Here is a 13,042-nt window from a genome sequence, read left to right on the forward strand (position 1 = left end):
GAATATTTTGGGGAACTGCCAGGGTGTTTTCTATAGCAGCTGTACCATTTTACATTCTCACCAGCGAGTATGAGGGTTCCAATTTCTCCACATCCTTGTCTGTCTTTTTGATTATAGCCATCCGAGAACATGTGAAATGATTATCTCATTGTTGGTGTGACTTGCATTTCCTTGACGCCTAATAATGTTATTCTTCTTTTCCTGTGCTTATTGGCCTTTTGTAGATCTTCTCTGCAAAATCCTTTGCCTATCTTTTCAATTGAGTTGTCTCTTTATTGTTGAGTTATTGTTAAGATGCTATTGAGTCTTTTATTATAAGAGTTCTACATGTATTCTGGATACAAGTTATTTATCAAATATATGATCTTCAAATATCACATGCAACTTTAACTAAAATGTTAGTGTGTTAATTGCTCTTAGCAGCCAGCAACAATATAAAATAACATGGAATGATTCCGATTTGTCACAATTGGTGGTGGTGGTGACATGAGCATATGTGTAGGAAAAAAGCTAGAATAAAGTAGTCATCGTTGTTTATTACCTACATAAAAAGATACAACTGTTTTTTTTTTTTAGCTTTCTTCCTTGGACTGTCTCATCTTCCTACATTATTTTCTGTGTTAAATGCATATTTAATGTAATGCAAAAATTAATTTAAATGCAAGTATAATTTTCTACATTATCTCACCATTCTTCCCTCTAAATCGCTAGCATACAACCACTAAAAATGAGCGAAAGAGAAATGCCTGGGAAAGGTCGGGTGTAGTGGCTCATGCCTATAATCCCTGCACTTTGGGACGCTGGAACAGGCAAATCACTTGAGACCAGGAGTTCAAGACCAGCCTGACCAACATGGTAAAACCCTGTCTCTACTAAAAATACAAAACTTAGCTGGGTGTGGTGGTGCATGCCTATAATCCCAGCTGCTTGGGGGGCTGAGGCACAAGAATTTCTTGAACCTAGGAGAGAGACTGCAGTGAGCCAAGATCACACCACCGTACTCCAGCCTGGGCAACAGAGCAAGACTCTGTCTCCAAAAAAAAAAAAAAAGTAAAAAGGTTTTATTTATATGCCACCACGTAAAATATGAGTCCCATACTCTCGGGAAAACTATCAGAATGAAGAATTTAATACACTTCATTTTTAAATATCACTAGAAAAAGGGGAATTTATCTTAGGAGGAAGCTTGCTCTGTCAAAGTAAACTATTAGGAAAAGGCCTGCCTTCCAATGAAATCAGTAAAAGACCACAGGATGCAATGGAAAGGCAGCTTAGGTCTGAGCAATCCCAGAGAGCTGAAGAACAGTTGGAAAGGGGAAGTTTTTGGTTTTCTTTTTTTTAATTGCTTTACGTCAATTATCTGTTTTGGGGGACAAAATAGGGTATAAATTTTTTTAAAGTGTCCAAGACTCTAGAGAGGGAAGATTTTGATTAATGCTTTTGAGCCCCCCTGAAGTCCACAGCAGCAGTTGAGCTATGACCTACTGAAGATGCCTCAGCAAGCTGGCTTCAATCAGACCTGGAACAAGGGCATGTCTGAAATAAGTTTTATCTGTTAAATTTAATTAATATTATTAAAGATTTAAAACATTACAGTATATGAATGTTACAGCAGCTTTATGCACAACTGTCAAAACTTGGAAGCAAGTAAGGTGTTGTTCAGTAGGTGAATGGATAAACTGGCAAATCCAAACAAATGCCAAAAACAAAATGAGCTATCAAGCCATAAAGACACGAAAGAATCTTAAATGCATATTATTAATTGAAAGAAACCAATCTGAAAAGGCTACATGCTGTATGAAAAAGGTAAAACTATGGAGACAATACAGAGATCAGTGGTTGCCAGGAGTTGGTGGTGGAGGGAGAGATGAACAGGCATAGCACAAGGGATTTTTGCAGTGAAAATTCACTACGTGATATTGTAAGGGTCGATACATGTTATCATGTCATCATACATTTGTCCAAACCCACAGAATGTACAACACTAAGCATGAACTCTAATGTAAACTGTGGACTTTATGTTAAGATAATTTGTCAATGTAGGTTCATCAGTTGTAAAAATTTCCCACCCTTGTGGGAGATGTTGATAGTGGAGGAGGCTACATATGTGTGGGGATAAGGGATACATGGGAAATCTCTGTATCTTACTCTCAATTTTGCTGTGAACCTAAAACTGTTCTAGAAAAATAGTCTATTTAAAAAAAAAAACAAAACAGGCTGGGCACGGTGGCTCACACCTGTAATCCCAGCACTTTTGGAGACCGGGGCGGGTGGATCACTTGAGGTCAGGAGTTCAAGACCAGACTGGCCAACATGGTGAAACCCTGTCTTACTAAAAATACAAAACTTAGCTGGGCATGGTGGTGCACGCCTATAATCCCAGCTACTCGGGAGGCTGAGACAGGAGAATCGCTTGAACTTGAAAGGTGGAGGTTGCAGTGAACCAAGATCGTTCCATTGCACTACAGCCTGGGGGACAAGAGCAAAACTCTGTCTCAAAAAAAAAAAAAAAAAAAAAAAAAGATAAATTATGTTTCTGCTAATTCTGGTTAATTCTCAAGAAAAAAAATTTTCCACGGTAATTATCTTAATATAAATCATTGCATTAAAGGTGCCCTGTTTACTAATTATATGCCAGCACCTACATTTGTAACTAGAAGCAAGTTCACATGTTTTTTCCTCTGCAGTGGTTTCCTCAAAATATCTTTAGACAAATCTCCATCTTTGATTTTCCTGGTATTGAAAGGCTACTAGCCACTCACTACTCACCTGCCTGAGATAGAGAAAAAAACTTGAATACTGTCCAGCTTCAGGAAGGTATGAAAGAAATACGGTGATGCAGATTAGTAAGACAGTAGAATCTTTTCCAACTTTCTTCAGCGACTGAGAATAAGCAGAAAGAACACACTTAAAATGCCAATACACATTAATGTTGCCAATGTTCTGGGACATCAGCTTCATTATTTTGATCTATTAAGATGAATAACAAAAGTCAAATGGTTAATAAAAGGAAGTTCTATCACCATCTTTCTGAGGAAGTTACAAGTCTTAATTTCAGAGGTATGTTATTTCAAATCATATAGCTAAAAAAAAAGAAGAAAAAAAATAAACCCACAAAACACACTTACCCATCTTTGTTAACATACTGATTAAAATCCCTGAACAGATCCTGAACTTCCTATAAACAGAACCTGGAAATATATTCCTACAGAACCTTTTAAGAAAATCACTTCTCTTGATTTATAATGTAACTTCTTTAAAACCATATTCAGTACAGAGGTTTCCATATATGTAAATTCACTCTACTCTTCAATGTGTTCATGTTCAATTTATCTGTATATCTGGTAGACAAATAAGTACGCTCCAGCCATAAGGTCAAACAGGTAAGAACTTGTTGAATGTTACAACCTTGTTGAAAAATCCTTCTTACATACATAGGATTGTTGAATAGAACCAAATGGTAAGTTAATACCAAAGGAGTGGAAAGCGCTGCAGAGCTTCTAGGTCACCAGACCATAGCTTTTATGTAATTAATAAGCAAAAGCAGCTAATGTTTGTTGAGACCCTGCTGGGCAACAGACACTAGGCTAGTTAATTTACACACATTAACAGTAATCCCCACGACTGCCCTGAAAAGTAAGCCACGGTAGCTCTACTTCACAGAGGAGCTTCGATGTATAACTTGATCACTACAAAGGAAGGTGGGAAGCCTAACTGGCTGGCTCCCAACCCCACTACTGGCTTCCTTCTCTAAATATTTCTTTTGGTGTCTGACATTGTGACAATAATAGAATAGGCAGGATCCCTAGGTCATGCCCTCAGGGGGTATTTTAGAAAAAGTAATTTCTGATTAATTATATGAATCTTTCTGAAAGGTAAACTTGGGGTAGGAAAAGCAAAAACCAAACTGCTGGTTCTTTTTTTTTTTGTCTACAATTTTTTTTTTTCCCAAGAACAATTTCAAACCAGGTAGGGTAGAGAGAAGGTGAGAGATAAGATACTTTTTCCAGTTGTGTGACACATAACCTTCCCATGCCAGAAAAAGAAGGGGGTGGAGAAGGAGAGCAGAGGGAGGGAAGTAGGGAGGGAGAGAGAGAGAGACATATTATAAAAAAAAACAATACTCAATCTGTAACATACAAATTAAATGTCTCTGGTCAAAATTAAAATAACTCATTCAAACCAAAGGCATTTATCCTTATTGAGTTAAAATGAGTGAAAATGACCACTTCAAATGACCACTTTCACTTATTTTGTTTAAAAAGGATGAAAACAACCATGCAAAAAGAAACTTTCTTCCCAAACTCTCATCAAGAATTAACTAGACATTTTCTCTCTTCCTTTATGACATGCTTAAGCACCAATTCTATGTATTTCTTAATACAAACACTAACTCAATCCCTTACTTGCAATTAATTTTGTTTTTCTATTTTTACTAAAGAAATAAGTCAACAACTGCTAGGATCCTTGAGGCTGCACATACATACTTTCATTTGCTTGGCTTAGAAAGACATTTAGGAAAGTAAATATTTCCATATTTTTATTTACCGCAAAAGGGTCTGCTTGTTTCCAAGAAATCTGAGCTCCCCAGGAAACCGGTCTCATTTTCTCAGGCAGAGATTCTGGAACAGCCACTAAGATGAAGCAGATGTCCAGAAGAGCCACCACTGTGGCCACCAGCACAACGAGGCTGTCTCCGTAACTGGCAGAAAGATATGCTCCAATGGCCGGGCTGCTGACAAGACTAGCCGCGAAGGTGGCTGAGACCTGTGGGAAAGCATACTCTCACCCAGGGTCCCCAGGTGAACACCTGTGGGGAAAGCATATCCTTACCCAGGTCCTGCCTGCTGCAGATGCACACCTTCAGGAAAGCACACTCAACCAAGGTCCCACAGGTGCATACCTACAGCCATGCTTCCCTGGCTTTAAGTAAGACAAAAGAAATGTGTTGCATATAAATTTTAAGAATGAAAGAGAATTAAAGTGATTTAAGAATGTGTTCATAAACTATTAACTAACTGGAGATACCCTGCAGAGCTACAAGAGTAAAAAAGGATTATCTTATTAGAAATAAAAATTGTAAAAACCTTCCCCATAAATAAAACATTAGCTCTTTGGTCTTCTTTAACTGGGGACCGGGGATGTGAGATGGTATGAAAAGAATTCCTGCAGGGCTGATGGTAAAACCTACAAACTACTGTGCTTGATTTAATCTTCTAAAAACACTGCACTGTTTGAACATTTTATCATTTGGTGGTCATTTCATTAGCACTGCCGGGGGTTGGGGGGAACCCTCTGCTATTCTTAGAAAAAAGACTATTAACAACAACAAAGGAATTTGTTGAGGTGGAATTTTGAAGCTTTTTGACTAGACAGCTGTAGATTTCTGTCACTCTGTCACCACCTGACCCTATCCAGTATAGAGACCACAGAGCTAGCTAAGCACACCCACAACCTGAAGCCACAGTGAGCCCCTTCACACTGCACTCCCATAAGCACGTGGAATGTCCACTTTATTTTAGAACACAATCTGAATGGTCAGATGCTTATTGGGCAAACTCCAAATTATAACCACACTAAATGTCAAATGCATACCTGTAAGTTAGCTTTTTAAACTTCTAATAGATTTTATTAAAAATCACAAAAATTCTGGTAATAAAAAATTCTTTTTCATCCATCATCTTCAAACTGAATTTAAAAAACAGTATATCTGAAATTAGTATTATATTAAAAGTACTATAAAAGCTAAAAATCAAGTATTTTTGGAGGGAAAAAAAGAATGTGGAAAATTCCAATGTGGGGAATAGGAATCTTTCGTTCAATATTTACTGAGTATCTACTATGTACCAGATGAAGAAAAGTAAGCTTTTGCCCTCAGGCTTTCCCGCTTTATTCAAGAATATCAGGGCAACCAAATAACTGCATTATAAACTGCAACGACACACAAACAGTTATGGGAACATTCCTACACCCTTCTCAGGTGTTAAGGGAGCACTGCTGCAGCATCTTCAGGTGTTAAAGGGTCTATGGCCTCATGAAACTCTATGCAAAATGTGTCTATCTTAAAGCCTAAAGTAGTCTACTTGCTTAGTTTATGTTTTTATCTAAACTCCTCTTTCACTTAACATTCAATACGACTCCAATGAATAAATCTAAAGAATGACTTCACCACAACAAACTCTTAGTGTTAAGTCACTTATTAATATGACTAATCATTGCCGTAGCCCTGAAAGAATTACCACTTTCTTGGTTTACTGAAGAAGTTTGAGTAAGGAAGGTGTACATATCTTTATATTGTTCTTTAATGGGTCTCAAAATGCTCCTTAGAACTTGACTGACACGTTCTGTAATTAATTGGCAATAAATTCTCCTATATCTAGAAGATAGGTAGACTGCAATCCAGGCAGCCTTGCATGCTGAGTTGCTTATGCTGGCTGGGAGCACACTTCAGCTGAGTGCCATTCAGTCTGGATGTGTGTTCTCACTGATTTCTCTCAATGCCCCTTTGAGTAGATACTAACCCTAACTGTCATTATACAATGAGGAGCTGAGCTGGAGAAGGTAATTAAGTCACAGGCACTTCTGGTTAGAAGTCTCTTAAATCTTTCGTGAAAGCACTACTGCTCAGCACAACAGCTGTGTGAAGGGTTTCCCAGCTGAAAGCGAGGAACAAAAATCTAATAATATTGCAGAAAAATGAGTATCTCAACAGGTATTTCCTATGCTGTAGAAGAAAGCTGTCCCTCACTACTCTGTTGGCCAAGCCTTATGGACACACCTTGAATATGAACAACCTGCCTTCTTGTTTTTGTTTTTTCTTTTCTTTTTTTGGCGGGGCAGTCAGGGGGTGTTAATTTTTGGAGTTTTGGGAGGGCATTTTTTTTTTTGAGGTGGGTCTGACTGTCACAACCTGGAGTGCAGTGGCACGATCTCGGCTCACTGCAACCTCAGCCTCCCAGGTTCAAGCAATTCTCCTGCCTCAGCCTTCCAAGTAGCTGAGATTACAGACGCACACCACCACGCTCAGCTAATTTTCGTATTTTTAGTAGAGACGGGGTTTCACCATGTTGGCCAGGATGGTCTCGATTTCTTGACCTCATGATCCGCCCCCACCTCAGCCTCTCAAAATGCTGAGATTACAGGGTAAGCCACTGCAGCCGGCCTATTTTTGTTTTTGGTGTTCCTGAGTGAGCTCCAAATCTTGCCTTCTTCGAAGCTTTCCTATCAGCTTCTATCTCTGTCCTCCTCCATCACGACTGGAGATGCCCCTTTTTAGGGCATGACATGAGAGGGACATTCAGGAGTGGAGGGAATAAGCAAGGAGAGAGAGAGAGAAGGTAGAAGAGTCAGAGGGAAGTGGGGTTGAAAGAGTAATTTTCAAACTACTGATGTCTAAAGTCAACAAAGTAAAAATTGTTGTGTTTTGTGGAATAGTAGTAACTCATTTATATGCCCATCGTTGATTCAGGAAGTTATTCATTCAGTCAGCAATGAATGAGAACTTACTCTACTCCAGGAAGTAGATTTAAAAGACCCAGGAAAAGGAGATAAATAACCTAAGTTTCTGGCATTCAATCTCCCTCCAACCTATTCCCCACAACCTAGCCAGATCATCTTTCTTCTTCCAATTTCTTATTCTGAATATTTTCAAATATGGAGGAAGATGGGAGAAGGGTACAAAGCATACTTCCATGCCTCACAGGTTCAGGCATGGAACACACATGCCCACACATGCCCATCCACATGCTATGCTATCCTTTCCCCGAACCATCTGAAAGTAACTGGCAGAGTCCTGACACTGATGTAAAATGCTTCAGCTGTCTTCTAACAAGTCTTTCTTCTACATAACCATGATGCTATTATCATGCCTGAGAAAATTAGAAACACTGTCAGGTGTGAAATTATCAGAAAAAAGATCTCCTATAACTTTTGTTATTCAGCAACTATGTATTTGATGAATGAGTGAATGTAGTCCTTTTCTACACACCATGTTCCAAATGTATGTCCAAAACACACAACCACCAATAGAGTTAACAATGGATTAACATTGCTGAGGTTTAGCACCTCTCCAAATTAGGTGCACAAAGAGCTTGTGCAACTTGACTGCTTAACGCTCCTCAGGGGATCAGATAACAAGAAACAAATCAAACTAATTTTTTAAAAAATTCAAATGTTCAACTGTAATCCCCAATGTTGAAGGTGGGGCCTGGAAGGAGGTGATTGGATCATGGGGGCAGTTTCTCATGAATGGTTTAGCACCACCTTCCTTGGTTGTTAATAGTGAGTGAGTTCTTGTGAGATCTGGCCGTTTAAAAGTGTGTAGCACCTCCCCCTTCACTATCTCTTCCTCCTGCTCCGGTCATGTGAAGATGCCTGCTCCGGCTCTGCCTTCCATCATGAGTAAAGGCTCCCTGAGGCCTCCCCAGAAGTAGAAGCCTCTGTGCTTCCTTTACAGCCTGCAGAACTGTGAGACAAACCTCTTTATAAATTACCCAGTCTCAGATATTTCTTTATAGCAGTGCAAGAAAGGATTAATAAACTCACTTTCCAGTAAATTTCTAATACAATGTTAATTACTATTCTGGTTAAAAAATATATATAGTCTATTATCTTACCCATCCATAAGCTGTACTTCGCTCGTGCTCCTGAGTGACATCAGCTACATAGGCAAATATAACAGAAAACGTGACCGAGAAGACTCCAGACACAGAAATCATCGCAAAATACCACCTATAAAAAGATTATTTTAATGACCCAAGAGAAGGGGAGTGTATGTACACTTTCATTACCTGAGCCAAAGACATCATGTAAAGATTACACACCAAGAAATAAGTATACTTGTATATGTATGTATACTTAAATATATCAAAAAAAATTTAAGTTAAGACAGGAAGAAGTAGAAACATATTAATTTCATCATTGTTCAAAGGGGGTCAGTACATGCCCCCTAAAAAAAAACAAAAGAAGAGGAAAAATGGAAAGAATAAGGGGATTGGGTAAAAGTTATATTTTTAAAGGTAGCCAACAGACAGAAAAAAAACTTTCTCAAATATCCTAGCTATAAGTAAGGAAAAGACATACAACAAATGATTTGAAAAGATCTACATAAAAGCAGAAATCATAATGAAAAATATTAGTGTACTTAAGACCAAAAATTTATATCATGTGATAGATGCTTTTTTTAAAAACCTAGCTTAAAATTAACAAAGAAAAATCTTATAGAACAAAAAGTGGGGTTTACTCCAGGATAGAAAAATATTTTAATATTTAAAAATCTATTAATATAATTATTCATTTTAATAGCTCTAAAGAGAAAAGGTGGGCGGATCACGACGTCAGGAGATTGAGATCATCCTGGCTAACATGGTGAAACCCTGTCTCTACTAAAAATGCAAAAAATTAGCCAGGCGTGGTGGCAGGCGCCTGTAGTCCCAGCTACTCAGGAGGCTGAGGCAGGAGAATGGTGTGAACCCAGGAGGCGGAGCTTGCAGTGAGCCGAGATTGCGCCACTGCACTCCAGCCTGGGCGACAGAGCAAGGCTCCGTCTAAAAAAAAATAAGAGAAAAGGTAAATAATATCCATTAAGGCTATAAAGTCATCAAATAAAATCTGACATGTACTCAATGTTTTTTAAAAATCTGTGGATACAATAGGAATATTTTTCAGTCTAAAAACCAGCTTAACACCTAATGATGAAACATTACAATACTCCCTTTATATATATGATGAAAATACGCCCAAAATCATCACTTTGATTTACTAATATTCATTAGTCAAAGCAATTAGCAAAAGCAGTGAGCAGTATGAAAACTGGAAGAGAAAAAATTATTTACAGATGACAATAACATACCTAGAAAACCAAGCAATTAGAAGAGCTCATGTTGTAGCAGAACAAAAAAGATAAAATTTATAGGAACAAAACTTAAGAAATGTATAAGATCTAAAGAAAAAAATCTTAAGCTAAAAAAAGGACATTAAAAAGTCCCAATTCATCGGAAAAGCATGACATCTTGGACATAAAGACTCAATACCAAAAAATTCATCAACTCGTAGAAAATAAAATGATTATGGGTATCCAATAAATTCAGCATGTGATAGGTGTTAGCATAAAATTCCTACCAAATAATCAAATGAAAATATTTTCACACGAGCTAAAAAAAAAAAAATCTATTAATAGGATTAAAAACCGAAACAAAACTTCCATATGTAAGTGTGTTCTTCACATAAGAAAGAGCATCTCTGCAATAGGAATACACACCAAAATACCATCTTCTGTTATCCAAAAAAAAACAACTAAGTTACAGCTCACATGCAAATTCCAACCTACCTTTGGTAACCAAATGGGCTTTGGTCACATGCTAAATACTCTCCCGATTTATACAAAGGAAAAAAAAAAAATTGGGCCAGGCACTGTGGCTCATGCCTGTAATCCCAGCACTTTGGGAGGCCGAGGCAGGTGGATAACCAGGAGTCAGGAGTTCAAGGGAAGCCCCACCAATATGGTGAGACCCCATCCCTACTAAAAATCCAAAAATTAGCCGGGCGTCTGTAGTCCCAGCTACTCAGGAGGCTGAGGCAGGAGAATTGCTTGAACCTGGGAGGCAGAGGTTGCAGTGAGCCAAGATCGTGCCACTGCACTCCAGCCTGGTCATCAGTGCAAGACTCCGTCTCAAAAAAAAAAAACAAGGAAAAAAAAACGAACTCAAATTCACATTATGATTTAAAATAGGCTATCAGCCTTATTACAGTATATTTTAAAGTGACTCCCGCCTATTATGATATAAACTATGTTTGTGTCAGTGCCCCACAGCGATGAGCTGACAAAAATAATATATTTACAAAGTCAACTAAAAGTCACAGTGATGAAGATGGGATTGTTAGCCCATTCTCAGGGTTAAGCTCCCATATCTGACATCATGGCAACATCAGCTGCCTGAAGAGGCATCTTTTATTTCTATTTCTTCACTTAAGTAACTTATCTCAGACTAGAATGTCTTCATTCTAGAATGTCTTCACTACCCCATTTATAAAATGGATATAATGACAACTGTCCAAACTGGTTTTCAGTATTACCAGAGAGATCAAATGAAAACACAAGTACAACTGCTTTGTAATAGTTAAGAAGTGCTCTGCAAATATAAGTATAATTCACATGTGACTCAAAACAAGCAGTCAGGAGGTGAAGGGCCAAGTCACTCACCATGGGCTGATCCTCATCAGTGGGATTGGGAAGCAGGTAAAGAATACAGTGCCGAGGAGAAAGGGCTTCCTCCCCCACACATCAGACAGGGCACCTATGAGTGGGGCACTCAAAAAAGAGAGCAGGCCCTGGAGAAGAAACCAAAGCAAAGGTTAGTTTTATAATCTGATCCCTCAATTACCTGTAATTCATATTTTCTAAATGCATTAGCTCTAATTCATTGTATTGCCCCCAAAACAGAATAATACTTTGAAACATTAAATACAAACTACTACTAAAAAAATAAAATTAGGCCTGGCGTGGTGGCTCACGCCTGTAATCCCAGCACTTTGGAAGGCCGAGGCGGGTGGATCACCTGAGGTCAGGAGTTCAAGACCAGTCTGGCCAACATGGTGAAACCCCGTCTCTACTAAAAATACAAAATTACAAAAAATTAGCCGGGCATGGTGGCAGGTGCCTGTAATCCCAGCTACTCGGGAGGCTGAGGCAGGAGAATCACTTGAACCCCAGAGGCAGAGGCTGCAGTGAACCAAGATCACGCCTTTGCACTCTAGGCTGGGCAACAAGAGCAAAACTGCTGTCTAATTAAAATAAAATTATAACCAAAAATGTAAATGTTCTATCAGAAAGGGAAGGAAGAAGTAAAAAAGCTTGTTTTCCAGAAGAAATTAGAAAAGAGAGATGACATGATATATATATACCCACATTTGGCCCTTAAGATGAACACACATCAAGCATATGAGAAGAAGCTAGAAATTTAAATCACTTTAATAAATATATATGGCATATCAATTCTGCACAAAACTCTGCATTAACTGGTACAATGACACCCAAATGAATGTACACCATATACTATCCCCAGGGCCTCACAGGGATAAAGAAGAGGAGTGTACACATGCTTAATGCTCAAAGAAAACTAGATTGTCAACTTTGTCAATCAAAGTAAAGTTCTCTCTGCCTGATGAGTTTAGGAAGGAGATAATCCAACCTGAACAATAACTACAGTTGAAACTAAGAGGAAGAGAGTCTGACATAGCTAACACCACACAGAAGCAAAGGAAGCCAAGGAACTCACATTCACTGCTTCCCCACTATTTCCCAGTCACCCTGTTGGCTGGCCACCTTCATTTCAATGCTACAGATAAGCAGCAGGGTGGGGAGAGCAGGGATGGACAAGAGTAGAAAAATGCTGATGAATAATGAAATAGGTGATGAGTACACAGGTATTCATTACACTATTCTTTTGTGTATCTGAATTTCCATGATCCATCTTAAAAATTCCTCAGCACATCACATAAATAGGACACTCCAAAACCTGGCTTCTGACACACATCCTCTGCTGTGGCTGCCTGCGATACTTCCAGTTTTCTGGACATAGAATGTTCCTGTGTGCCAATGGGCCTTTGCATGCACATCCATCCCACACTTGGAGCCTGGAAACTGCTAGTGATTCTTCTCAATCCTGGGAGAGAAGCACCTCCTCCTCTATCTAGTCTCTTAGCTCTTCTATTATGATTTCAGCACTCCATTAAATCACTTGTTATTTGTCTGTCTTCTCTACTGGATTCAAAATTGAGATTAAGGTCAGAAGGATGACGTTTCTTCTTATCTCTGTACCCATGGTGCCTATCACAGGGCCTGATAAACACTGGTTTTCAAATACGTTTGGTGAATTGAATAGAACTTTTCAGAGAAAATCAACTTACAAAAGTCTCCAAGTTCACATAATTGGAAAGAAAAAGGAACAGATTCCAATCCCCTATCAGCCACCAACTGATTAATCCCCTATCAGCCAATCCCCTATCAGCCACCAGGACAGCAGACATAGGTAAACTGGTAAGG

General features: G+C 38.6%; 1 protein-coding gene across 2 annotated transcripts in view; it reads right to left on the bottom strand.

The window, feature by feature from the left end:
* The window catches only part of MFSD14B (major facilitator superfamily domain containing 14B), a 91,284-nt gene that overhangs the window by 11,311 nt on the left and 66,931 nt on the right, over positions 1 to 13,042 (bottom strand). For both annotated transcript variants that reach the window (XM_055271854.2, XM_063636221.1), the window contains 4 exons: positions 11,201 to 11,328; positions 8,616 to 8,730; positions 4,549 to 4,767; positions 2,770 to 2,883 (listed from right to left, as the gene is read on the bottom strand). In XM_055271854.2, coding sequence (XP_055127829.1) covers positions 2,770 to 2,883; positions 4,549 to 4,767; positions 8,616 to 8,730; positions 11,201 to 11,328 — 576 coding nt within the window. The remainder of the gene's footprint in view (positions 1 to 2,769; positions 2,884 to 4,548; positions 4,768 to 8,615; positions 8,731 to 11,200; positions 11,329 to 13,042) is intronic.

The sequence above is a fragment of the Symphalangus syndactylus genome, chromosome 3 (assembly GCF_028878055.3).
Source record: "Symphalangus syndactylus isolate Jambi chromosome 3, NHGRI_mSymSyn1-v2.1_pri, whole genome shotgun sequence".
Lineage (NCBI taxonomy): Eukaryota > Metazoa > Chordata > Mammalia > Primates > Hylobatidae > Symphalangus > Symphalangus syndactylus.